A 12,549-nucleotide genomic window follows, 5' to 3' on the forward strand; every position below is an offset into this window, starting at 1 on the left:
TCCGTCCCTGGGAAAGTGATGGAACAACTTCTCCTTGGTGCCATCTCAAGGCATATCAGGGATAAGAGGATCATTAGGGGCAGTCAACATGGCTTCACCAAGGAGAAGTCGTGCTTGACCAACCTCATTGATTTTGATGAGGACATAACAAGATGGATGGATGATGGCAGAGTGGTGGACGTGATCTCCCTTGACTTGAGTAAGGCATTTGACACACTTTCCCACAGCATCCTTACAGCTGAACTGAGGGAGTGCGGTCTGGATGAGCGGGTAGTGAGGTGGATATCACAGAAGAGGTGTTGGGTTGTTCACAGATTTTGAAGATTGTTATATACACTGTCAAAAGGAAGGGCATTACAGAGTAAAGGATCCATCCAGGTAGCCTGCATGGATCAGGAAATGATGCCAAGTTGAGTTTCATGCTCATGGGTTGGATGAAGGAAGTGCTACGTAGCAGATTCTGGCTTTGAAGATGTGAAGCCATCCAAACAGTGGTTAAAGGAGTTCCTGTACCAACACAGAAGGGTGATCAAATAGAAGGGGTGAAGGGGCCAAGGGGATTTCTGCAGTCTTTGAATAGGTTTACAGTCTTGTGACGTGATAATGCAGGCTGAAAGAACAGGTAGATTTTTTTAATATGTTTTAGCTTTTAAGCAGCTGAGTATTCCATAGTATTGGAGAAGTACAAATGACAGTATTTTGGCATGATACAACTGTGTAGGTGGAATAAGAGAAGAACTGAAAATATTCCACAAATTGCCTGCATGTCTAATGAAGATGGTGGTGTCAACCACAATAGAGAGTAAAAGAAGCATAGAGAACTAAGGAGGATCCCTTAGAGACCTGGGGTTAGTCACATTGTACTTAACCTTGTCTGTGAATAAATATTAGAACAAAGAAGCTGACGTACAACATTGAATGGAGTTGGAGCGCAGGGAGCCTGGTTGTGTGACATTACCATAGTGAGGGTTGAATTTAAGAGTAGATTTGGAGCCCAGTAAGTTGATTATAAATGAAGAAGGTGATGAATTGTGTACAGAGCCTGGAGTAAGATTCAAAGATTAAGTTGTGGGAGGAGAGGAAAACAAAAAAGTGGCATTATATAGCAGCTTGTTCTGTCCCCTCCTCCTCTGCACCAACCTCCCACCAGCTCTAAAGCAGTCAGATAGGGAGTATGGATGTGCGTGGATCTGTTTGATTTGAACTGATCACTGGAAGGTGAAAGATGTTGTATTCCTTAGGCGCTGCGTTTTCCTTTGAGCAACGCAGTCAATCTGTTGTGTACTGAAAGCTTGGAACTCATTGAAGTTTATAGATTTAAAATAAGAAGGCCTTAATTATTAAAATAGCATTTTCTTACATTCTGTCAAAGGAAATAAAGCTGCAGACAGATTTGTAGCCACTAGCTCTGTGCAGTGAACAGATGCCACTCATTGAAGGTCCAAAAAATGCTATTAAGAAGTAGGAAAACCTTTCACATATATTTGAATAGTTTTTTAGTGGCAGTAGTATCATCATTGTCCAAGTCGGTTTACTGTCAGCAATACTACATACCCATTTACAGATTGATGTAGAAACAGGTGGCCAGTATGTATATATGCACCTTAAATGGCCGAGGGGGAAAGACATCCCACCAACCAATGGATCTGCATGAAGAATGGGACTAACTCATGTCAGAGAGCAGTTCCTGCGTGGTAGTGGTTTTGTATGTAAGAATCACAAATGTAATTTCCTGTCAGTCTCTAATTTCACATATTTTGGATTTCAAATTGCAAATTTTCTTCAATTTAAAATTAATGAAACTTGATGTGGCTGCCTCTGCAAAATCACTGTAACTTCTCTTTTTTTTGGTATTTATGCAGTTATCAACTTTGTTTTCTTACAGTTTGTGCTTTAATTGAAAAGCTGTCACTATCAAAAATGCCATTTAGAGGAGATCCAATAATCGGTATGTCGTATTTTAAATAACCTCCCATTATCTTAGTAGTTATTACTTCAGCTAAAGTATCAACGAATGATGTTTTTCAAAGCAGCAAGATTAGCAAGGTTTAGTGGCCTAACAAATAAGAAAGTATCAAAAAGATGCACAAATATTGCAACAGCTGGTGATGTTATTTGAAGATTTTCTTTTGTGTATGGCTGTTTACTAATATTTTTTTTACCTGTCAGGTTTTTAGCGTTACTGGGCACAGTGTTCGCACTATGGACATGTAAACCAAACCAGAACAGTTGTACTAGTTGAGAATCACAAGCTTGTTTACTTTGGAAAACCAGGGAAATACGTCAATATGTGTAGTTGCTGGTCTTTGTAAAAAATGAAACAGAGAATGTTGAAGTTCAGAAAGTAAAAAAATAGATACCAATTATGTTTCTTACTATTTCAGGTGGCTGGCAGTGGTTAATAAATGACACTCTAAGGAGTCTCCCTCTTGTTTCAAGTGCTGCACGACAGCACGTAAAGGTACCAGAGTTCCTCCTTCATATGGTCCCGTTAAATACAGAATTAGAAATATTTTTTGCTTTCTGTTGGTGGATTATTTTCCATGGAATCTAATTGCTTATTGAATCTTTAATTTTTAGATTGGTATGAAGGGTTATTTAAAAAAAAAATCCTTACATTCAAAGAGGAACGTGCTTCAATTTTCCATTAAATTCTGTTGCACATGCTCTTCTTGTGCTCTCAAGCTACTCTAATTCTGAATATTAAATCCATGGATGGATATGTTTCATGCTATTTTATGTACGTTATCTTAACACATCCAGCAATTTGCATTAATTTTCCCAAGTAATACCATGACAGTTTGATCTTGCACACTTAAAGGCTCTACCAAATTATAATGACAATTTTTTGTCTGCCTTGTTAGATTATAGCCATCACAGAGACAGTTTTAATATAACATACTGTGTTCATGTTGTTAGTTTTTAAAAATAAGATAAAAAGCCATTGAAAATATCTGGTAGCTTATCTCCTAAAATCTTCTGTGGAAGATGAGTAGACTAGAATGTACCCAAATCACTGAAGAAAATTAAAGGATGAAATTTGAATTCTTGGAATATTCTTTTGGCATTAGCAATTTATTCAGAGAGTTTGTGTGTCTTATAACTGGAAGGTCTAAACCAAGCTTAGAAGAATTAATTATAGGCTTGTCGAGGTTTTGACTGCGGGGTGACAATAAAACCATGGCAGATGTATTGTTAATCCCTTCTCCCTGGCCTCTCCCCTTCAGCCCCTTCCTCTCCCCCCTTCCCACTAAGGACAGGCGATCGGGAGGAAAAGAAGGACAGAGGGTGATACTATTGTGGGTGTCTATCATAGGCCACCACATCAGGGTGAGGAAGTTGACGAGGCCTCTACAGACAGCTGAGAGCAGCCTCCCAGTCACAGGCCCTGTTTGTGGTGGGGAATTTTAACTTCCCTGATGTTTGCTGGAAGGACGACTCGGCCGGCCAGCCACAGTCTAGGAGGTTCCTCCAGTGCCTTGACGATAACTTTGTGATGCAAAGGGTGCAGGAGCCAACTAGAAGAGGTGCACTGCTGGACCTCATCCTCACTAACGAGGAGGGTCTGGTTGAAGTGGTAAAGGTTGAGGGCTGCCTTGGTTGCAGCAAATATGAGATGGTGAAGTTCAGGATCTCCTGTGGCAGGAGCAGGATAGCAAGCAGAGTTGCAACCCTGGATTTCAGCAGAAAATAAAAGTACCTGAAGGGAATGATTTTTTTTAAAAAAATCCTCTCTGTTTTAATTCTAAGCACAGTTATAAAGTATGACCTTAGTAAATATATCAAGTTCACAGTTTTGCCTTTATTACAGGAGTCTGCAGTTTCTGCCCTGGCTGCGCTGTGTAATGAATATTACATCAATGAAGAGGGAGAAGCTGATCCAGCTCTACAGGGTAATGACTCATGTTTACAGTAGAGGCAGAAAATACTGGGCTGGACGTAACTTGCACTTGGGAGGTATCGGATACAATGGGGAGGAGCATCAGTGATTTTGAAGGGCCTTAAAATGCTTCAGGAAGGAATGGTAAACCCAACAGAAAGTATAGGAGACTTGGATAAGTCAGTTAACACAGGTCTAAACATGTTTAAGGGGATTAGGAAAAAAAAAAAAAGGTTTTGGTAAAATTTAATCAGTGTTTCACTATGGCTCGACAGATTAAAATGAAAACACAAATAAAAGATACTGATTTGGCATTCTGAATCAGTGTCTGTAAGACTGGAATTTTATTGAATTACTTTTTTCCCTTCCGTTTGTTTTCACCTATTCTTTGTTGTATTTTTTCTCTCTTAATGCGTTCTGGTTTCGTTCTGATGACTTTCTCTTTTAATATTCTTTCAGGATGGGTTGTGTTGAGTTAATATTGTAGACACTTCATAGCCCATAATGTTTTATGAAGCTGAAGGCTCTTAGAAGAATATTAACATTTGCTAGCATAATTACTCAGTAGTTATAAGTAAAGAGCTGCTCATTTGCTAGTTGTCATGTCTTAATTTTATGTCATTTGGCTAAAATGTCAATTTAATGTTTACATCAATCGAAGGAAAGACCAGCATAATCCTACTAAGATCGTGGTGCTGTCTAAGCAAGCATTGTGTCTTCCTATGGCCTCAAGACTGTCTTACACTTTAGTGGTTTGGAAATTTGCAATAACAGTTGTGCTTGTATGAAGGTATTGCTAACCTCTGGACAGGGAACTAGTGCCCTGATGCGAGGAACTAGTTGAGGCCTGCCGATTGCATCGCGATTGAAACAAATTTTAAAAGTCAGTCATGAGTTATGATTAATGTGTAGTTTCTTATGGTAACTATTCTTTCTTCCTCTAGCAAATATTGCTCAATCACTTAAATCTTACATGACAGTAAGCAATGGCATAATTATGTAATCTTCTGAGGATCTCTCATTCTTTTTCTTGGAGGATTAAAAAGTGCATATTCAGGAAAGTGATTAATAAGACCACCTTTCTCCTTGTTGACCAGAGCTGTGTTTATTGCAGCTGTGTATCTTGGTTGTTCTTAGAAGCTTCTCTGGAGTACCTTGTTTTTCTCTGCAATTTATGGAAGAGTTTAATATAGTAGCTGAAAAATCTGGTAAAGGACGTATTGTGTGTTAAGTCTATGATAAAGACTACAGCAGAAATATGTAGATATGATTCCTGACTTTTTTCTTTTTTATTAATTCATCCTTATTATCTTCTTCATATTGGTTTATTGTTGAGCCTTCTTTTTTCATGGCCAGTTCAGTTTATTCATGTTCCTTTTGTCTGTGCTGCTGTTTGTGGAACTGTTGTCCCTATTTTGTCATGTAACTACACACAGAATCTGAGCCCAGCATCCACCCTTCAAAGTGGGCGCTTCTCTTTGACTTTTCTCCTGCAAAAAGCCCAACTTTATACACATGCTCGTATTGAGCACGGAAAGTATAAATACACGTGCAAATATGCATGAAAGTAGATACACTCGCAATCCTGCAAGGATAAATTTTACTCACACCCGTGGAGGCAAGGCAAGTGGAGTCTCCATCCCAGGGGGGCTCTCGGCGGCAGCATCTGGCTCGTGCTCCAAGAGACCTGCGACAAGAGTTGGAGCCTCGACGAGTATCTTGTTTTTATAGCCTGATCAGATCTGACTGTGGGCATTCCAGAAGCTTCTCTGCACCCCCACCCTGGCTGTGGGGTGCCCCTGAGGCTTCCAAACATCCCCCACACTGGCCGTGGGCGCCCAGCGGCTCCTGGCGCCTTGGCACTCCCTTCTTAACGGCCCTGGCCAGGGGCTCTGGGGCCAAACTAAGCTGTTAGCCTCAAGCAGCAGAGAGAGAAGATGTGTCTATGCCTTCCATATCAAAGGAGGGAGTGGGAAAGAGGGGGGGGGTTGCATTCTGCCACACTCTGTTTGGGTGATCTTTTTCTGGTTTATTTTTCTGTTGGTCAAATGTCCCGTGATAATGATGTGGTGGTTGCTTTCCACTCTGCAATTGTATTCTTCTAGATGAGCTGGTGACACAGTACGTTTCAGAACTACAAAACACAGAGGAAATGATTCGTTGTGGCTTTTCACGAGCTCTTGGGGCCCTTCCAAGATTTCTGCTAAAGGGCAGGCTCCAACAGGTGAGAAAATATGGTGGTTGTAATGAGAAGAGGGCACACAGTATTTTGAATGAAACCTGTGATGGTAATCAAATAAATAATAATTACCATAATGAAGGGTCTTTGTGAAAGAGATTTGGATTCTAATGTACAGTAACTCCAGAAAACCATCATTGGTTTAGCTTGCCATAGATTCTGATAGGTAGAGTTTAGTCCTGTTTTAGTAGTGTTAATGGAAAAGCCAGAGACTGAATTATCTCTTTGCTATGGAACATTTGTCCAAAGGGAAAAGTGAGACATACTGACAAATCCTGGGGAGAAACCAAACACTGTTTCTTGCTGGCTTCTCCCATATGTGATTTAGCTCATTTAATACAGTATCTAAATTTGATATTTATAACAAATAATGTATTGGATTTAAATATCTCAATTTTTATACTTTTTCAGGTTTTGGAAGGTTTGAAAAAAGTAACCTTAATTACCCCTGCAGACGTGAGCTTTGCAGAAGCCAGACGAGATGCCCTCATAGCAATTGCAAAGTATGTTTGTCGTCTTTATTTGCGTTTAATCCCTTCTCTAGAACCTTTTTGCTCTCACTCTGCATTCTGTTGTGAACCTGTAGCGTGATCCTTGAAATCAGTTATACTGACATACAGATTCCTAGTGTGGGACTGTATGCATCTCTGTTATTCAGTATATCTTTATTCTTTATATCTTTGTATTTATATTTATATTATATCTTTATTCAGAGGATTTAAGTTCAGAAACTGGGAGGTACTTCAACCATGTACCTTTTTGTATTATTATAGGTATTATAGATGTAAAACCCACCTACTTTTTGTTGAGTTTTTAGCTTTGCTGGTGTTCCTTTAAACCTGAACACTAATCAGAAATCCTCAGGTCAAATCTAACACAGTAGGCTCAGAAATACTGTTCATGCTGTTTGTAGCAGGTGTTGTAGGTGTTTGGAATATTGTATGTCTGGGGAATTTTATTAATCAGTAGAACAAAGCTGTGATGTTTCTTCTTGCCACTATTGTGTTTTTTCCCCTCCTTTTTCTCTTTTTAAAGGGTTTGCAAGACAATGGGTGTAAAGGGAGATGGATCCCGGGAAGAATATGTCTGCAAAGATAACATTAATCAGATTTATGCTACACTACTGAGTGGTTTGACTGACTACACCACGGACAGCCGAGGAGATGTTGGAGGATGGTAAGATGCCTTACAAAGAAACTTAAATGAAGCTGTCACATTTGATGTCTAATTAAAAACTGATATCTTTTCAGAACCTGTTAGGAATAGACAGCTCCAAGCTTCTGCAGATTTGCGTACAGGTAGAAATACACTGGGGGAAGACTGGAAAGTGAAAGGAAAGGGTGACATTGTCCCTAGCCTTGGAAATTAGGAAGATGGGGACTGTTGTTTTTTAAACTGAAGCTCAGTCTTCCTCCTGTTTTGTGAATGACATTATTTTCTTCTAGTGAATATCAGGAATGCATTTAGTTGTAAAAACTCCAGAAAATTTAAACATTACTCCTATTTCTTTGAAATAACACATTTATTCTTAGTGAACTCTCCCATTGTACATTCGTGTTGTGGGCATTTTTGGCCAGGAGAGGGAGCAGTTACACAACATGTTAGTGACAAATTTTGAAACCTGATGACTCCGAGAAGACCTTTATAAGTTGTGCTGTGGTATTACCGACTCTTTTGTAAGTTTAGGGTTTCAGTGATTTCAGCTATGAGATTGCACAAATAATTAAATCATATGTCTGTAGGAATGTATTTACTAATGTGAAGTCTATAGGTATAAGATAAGTCTGTAACAGTCATATTTTTGTGATGTTCTTCAGTCTTCACACTTCCCTTAATATATAAAGAAGGTTCAGTATATAATATTGCATTCATCTGAATGTTCTGTATTCCTTCAGTGCCAGTGATCTGAAAAGGCAATTTCTAAATTGATGAACCAAAGCACTAGAAAGGCTTATGTCTGTCTTTGAGTTTGTTTAATTTCTGAAGAAGCTGTAATTGCTGCTGTAACATCACTCACTGATTGGAAGTTTCTGCAATCTTTGAATGTGGTAGACAGAGCAGTGATTAAAATTTCATATTATTTGCTTCACGCTGTAGAATTCCACAGGGTAGTTCCAGGGCAAGAAAACGGTGTGAAATATGGATCTTAATGATCAAACGATTTATAAGAAAACATAGAGACTCTCTTATCAGGGTACTTTACTGTGTGTATTTATGAGGACAAATATGCCCATCCTGAAATAATAATTGGTAATGGAAAGTATGAAATTACATCTGTTATAGAATTCTGTCCCATTCACCCTTGACTTTGGTGTCATTACTCTATTTGGTAACCCCAAGTTTGCTTTAAAAAAAGGAAAATAATTAATTATAGTGGTGTTCTCCTTTTAGGGTTGCTTATTAGATAGCTTGAATACAGGGTCAGGTGCTATAAAGTACATTTGTAATTACCTTCAGTAATGGCAGCAACTATAATATACCCTACAACCAACTGTTTTCTTACATGATTGTGTGTGATTGTGCTTTTTATTGTGCAATATGTATCATGCTGGAGTTTTTCATTGCCAGCAATCTTTGGGTAGTTTATACTGCTGTCAGATTTTAATGCTTGTGCTCTACCGAGTCATTATCGGTCACTGAGATCTCGCCAGTTCCAGTGTGAGCGTGAATAGTTATTTATAACAACTCTGTCTTTGAACAGAAAACAAAGAGTAAGTTCTACAGCCCAAAGATGAAGAGAGATATCCTGTGCCATGTTAGTATTGGATGCTTTGTTCCTCTAGCATATTCACTACAATATTTACAAATGTGTTGGAAAAGTACACAGGGCAAATAACTCAGACTGCTCTTATCAGCTTGAGTTAATATTTGTATGTTTGTATTTTTCTTGTTTTGTATAATATACCCAGCTCCTCAGCCTTCAGAACTGGTTGTTAAAATTGTCATATGACAGGGAAATAATAACAAGGGACATGAAATCAGAGAAAAGTAGGCGTTTGACATCTCAAACTTAGAAGACACAAGGAAGCAAACTAGTAAGGATCACGATCAGGTAATTGAGCTTGCGGAAGGGAGGAAGGAGCTTGGCTTTCCCTCTGCTCCTTCCTCAGCATCAACGAAAGGTGGGGAAGGTAAATGGATCTCTCACTCAGAGAACATAGTAACACAAGAGTAACACGGGTGTAGCTGAAAGAAAATGTAAAGACAAACATATAGGGTATGGAGTCAGAGAAAGGGAAGGGATCCTAAGCTTTTTGTTTTCAAAATTAGGAGTGATACTGAAGTAGATAAGAACCTGGCTAAATACCATTAGGTATGCAAGTTAACTTCCACAGCTGACATCTCTCACTTGAGTTCCCCATACCTATTGTTTATCCTTCTGCCTATGTCTTCATTTAAAAACAAAGCTCTACAAAGTGGAAATTTTCAAAGAAATCCTGAGGAAATTAAATTCCCAACACTCATTAAAATTCAAATGTGCTTTGAGCACCGGATTCCTTTAAAGCTGCTTTGGCAGTGCCAGCCAAAGTCAAGTCAAACATGGAAACTGAAGGGGGAAGGGGAATCCTTTCTCATAGCAAACTGTTGGCTGCTAAATACTTCTTTAGCCTCCCAAATATGAGTGTTTTCTCATTCTGTTTCTTTTAAACCACTGACTAAGATGGAAAGATATAGGGAGAATAGACACTTCTCTAGAGAGCCCTTTTCTTTAGTGTGTAATTTTTGTCTTTCTTTAATGGAGTCATGGGAAAGTTTAACCACCTTTACTTTCCATATGCAGATTGTTTGCTGGGACTTGTCCAATCTGTCTACAGGTGTTAGACATGAGTATCTACTAGTCAGATACTATATGAAAAAAGTAGGAAAACATCATCTGATGAAAGATTGCCAAACTAGTATTAAATTACTTAGGAAAAAATGATGTAATTTACCTTTTTCACCATTATAACAAATATCCCACCCAGTTTTAGATTGCATAGGATACTATTTTCAGCTCCTGTTGGAATGCAGAAATCAGAGTATGTGTTTTCACAGTAGGCAAGTACTTTTTCAAATATTTTGATACATGTACAGGGTGTTTCAAAAAGATGGACCCGGTTTGATTTTGAAATCAAAATACTTTGAAATTGGGTCCATGTTTTTGAAACACCCTTGACATTTTTACTCATTACTGAGACAGGATGTGATGAATGTGTTGGTCCTGGTTTTCTGCAGGATCATGTAGCTCATTAAGGATCTGCCATGGTGCACAAACCAGTGTTACTTAGTTAATCTCTTGTGATAAAACTAATTATTATTTAGCCACTTAATCCATTCTGAACCACTTTTTTTTTAATATTGGAAGTATTAACCTTGAAAACCTACGAGAATATGACACTTCCAACAGTGCTTAAATATCTTCTCAGGATGTGGGTTGGCCTTTTTAGAAGATTATTTGAAGCAGACAAAGCACTTAGGTTTAAATACTTCTACTTGCCTAATGAATATCAGTGTTAACCTTCCTAAAATAAAGAATAGACCTGATAACATCTGCCTGGAATAAAAACAAGATGGCGAGGCAGGGGCTTGGGGGGAAACTGTTGTACCCTGGGTGCAAAGCTGGGCGTCAGTTCACAGAGTGGGGCTTGTGTTTCCATCTGGGACAGTCCTCTGCCTCCCAAACTGTGACAGCTGCTCTCAGGGGTCAACGCTTTCATTGATTGCAATTTTTTGCCAATGTCTGTTTAACCCAACTGCCGATGTATTTATTTAGATAAATACTGACATAACAACTTTAATGTATCTCTGTTTCAACAGGGCACGTGAAGCTGCTATGACAAGTTTAATGGAAGTGACGCTTCTGCTGGTTCAGAATGAAGTGGAGTTAATTGATGCCAACATGTATGCTCCTCATACTATTTTTGTATCTTATCTCTTATAACTATGTTCCAGTCCATACAGGAAAGCATTTACATACTGTATACTTACTGCTTTACTGAGTGTGACAGAACTTTTGATAGAAGTTCATCAAGCTTACACCAATACAGATGCTGAGAATATTGTGTCTGTTTATCAGAGAGGCTCATGTTTTTGAGAGAAACTGGGTGCCAGTCCCACCTTTGAGATGGCATCTGTGAGATTTGGTCTATGCTTGCTGCCTCTGTGGAGCTTGCCAGTATTGTTCACTTAAATAGAAAGCAAACTTGCCTGCTTAGCCAAAGCATTGCATCATTAATTTGGAATGCGGAGAGGAGTTTGTATTAATTTCTGTCCTCTTTGCAGAATTATTAGTAAGGAAATACAGAAAAACATAATTTACACTGAGCTTCTGGGTTTTAATTTCACGATACAACACTCCTTATAGTAAAAAAATAAAGGAATACTTAGCAGTTTTTAAGCATAGCTTGAGCTGCAGCAAAACATTCCTAATAGTTCTAAGAAATTGTGTTGGTTTTTGGGCAGAGCGTGGTCAGTGGTTAGCTGGATATATGCATGTCTTAGACCTTGTCCTCTGCTATGTGTACAGTTATCTACTTGAAAATGTGCTTTTCTCAAGTTGCCTGCTCTGTTTCCATCTGAAATGTAGTAGTTCATCCAGACCTTTGTATCTCATTGACTTTTATGAGGACATAATGAGGTGGATGGATGATGGCAGAGCGGTGGACCCGCTTGAACACCTTCCTGTGTAACCTCATCTGGGTGTTCCTGCTCCATGGGGGGATTGCACTGGATGAGCTTTCCAGGTCCCTTCCAATCCCTGACATTCTGGGATTCTGTGATCTGTTTGGATGAAAGGTGGTATGTGAATATCAAATACTGTGTAACGTTAACATCATGGCAGTTTTGATCGATCAATGGAAGACAAAGCTCTAAAGATTCTGCCACTCTGTTGATATCTTAAATCACTTGTACATTCATTACAAAGAGTTAGACCAGAATGCTTTATAGCATCATATTTTTTATATAGTTGCAACAATTTAAATTTAAACGCATGTTCTACTAATGAGATTACGTGATGAATTGTTTTCTTCCTTGTAGCTGCAAACAGATTATGTGCTGGTTGGCCCAACAGTCAGCTGAGAAAATCGATAAATTCCGGGCTCATGCGGGATACGTGTTCCTTACTCTTTTACATTTTGACCGTCCTCCAGTTCCACACGTACCTCATCGACAAGAGCTAGAGAGGATATTTCCAAGGTAATATATTGAAGAAGGTATGCTAAACCAGTGAAAATAAAAAGATGCATGCGCACCGTTAAACCTGACACAGCAACCTGAGGTAATTTCTGTGCCCAGATGTGCTCTTTGAGGAATACTTGTGCTGTTTGGTGGACTTTCATTGAGGTGTACAATGTATAAATATATAAAATAGAACTTCTCTTTACTGGCAGTGGTTTAAGTTTTGATTTGCGTTTTCCACTTATGCTTAAAGAGCCATGATTAGTTTGAT

General features: G+C 38.8%; 1 protein-coding gene across 1 annotated transcript in view; it reads left to right on the forward strand.

Moving 5' to 3' along the window:
* The window catches only part of TBCD (tubulin folding cofactor D), a gene marked incomplete at its 5' end in the record, with an annotated part of 114,882 nt that overhangs the window by 82,580 nt on the left and 19,753 nt on the right, over positions 1 to 12,549 (forward strand). The window contains 8 exons of the mRNA XM_080356512.1: positions 1,886 to 1,948; positions 2,385 to 2,461; positions 3,812 to 3,893; positions 5,986 to 6,104; positions 6,531 to 6,622; positions 7,155 to 7,295; positions 10,917 to 11,000; positions 12,138 to 12,296. Coding sequence (XP_080212638.1) covers positions 1,886 to 1,948; positions 2,385 to 2,461; positions 3,812 to 3,893; positions 5,986 to 6,104; positions 6,531 to 6,622; positions 7,155 to 7,295; positions 10,917 to 11,000; positions 12,138 to 12,296 — 817 coding nt within the window. The remainder of the gene's footprint in view (positions 1 to 1,885; positions 1,949 to 2,384; positions 2,462 to 3,811; positions 3,894 to 5,985; positions 6,105 to 6,530; positions 6,623 to 7,154; positions 7,296 to 10,916; positions 11,001 to 12,137; positions 12,297 to 12,549) is intronic.

The sequence above is a fragment of the Nesoenas mayeri genome (genome assembly GCF_963082525.1).
Source record: "Nesoenas mayeri genome assembly, chromosome: 19".
NCBI lineage: Eukaryota > Metazoa > Chordata > Aves > Columbiformes > Columbidae > Nesoenas > Nesoenas mayeri.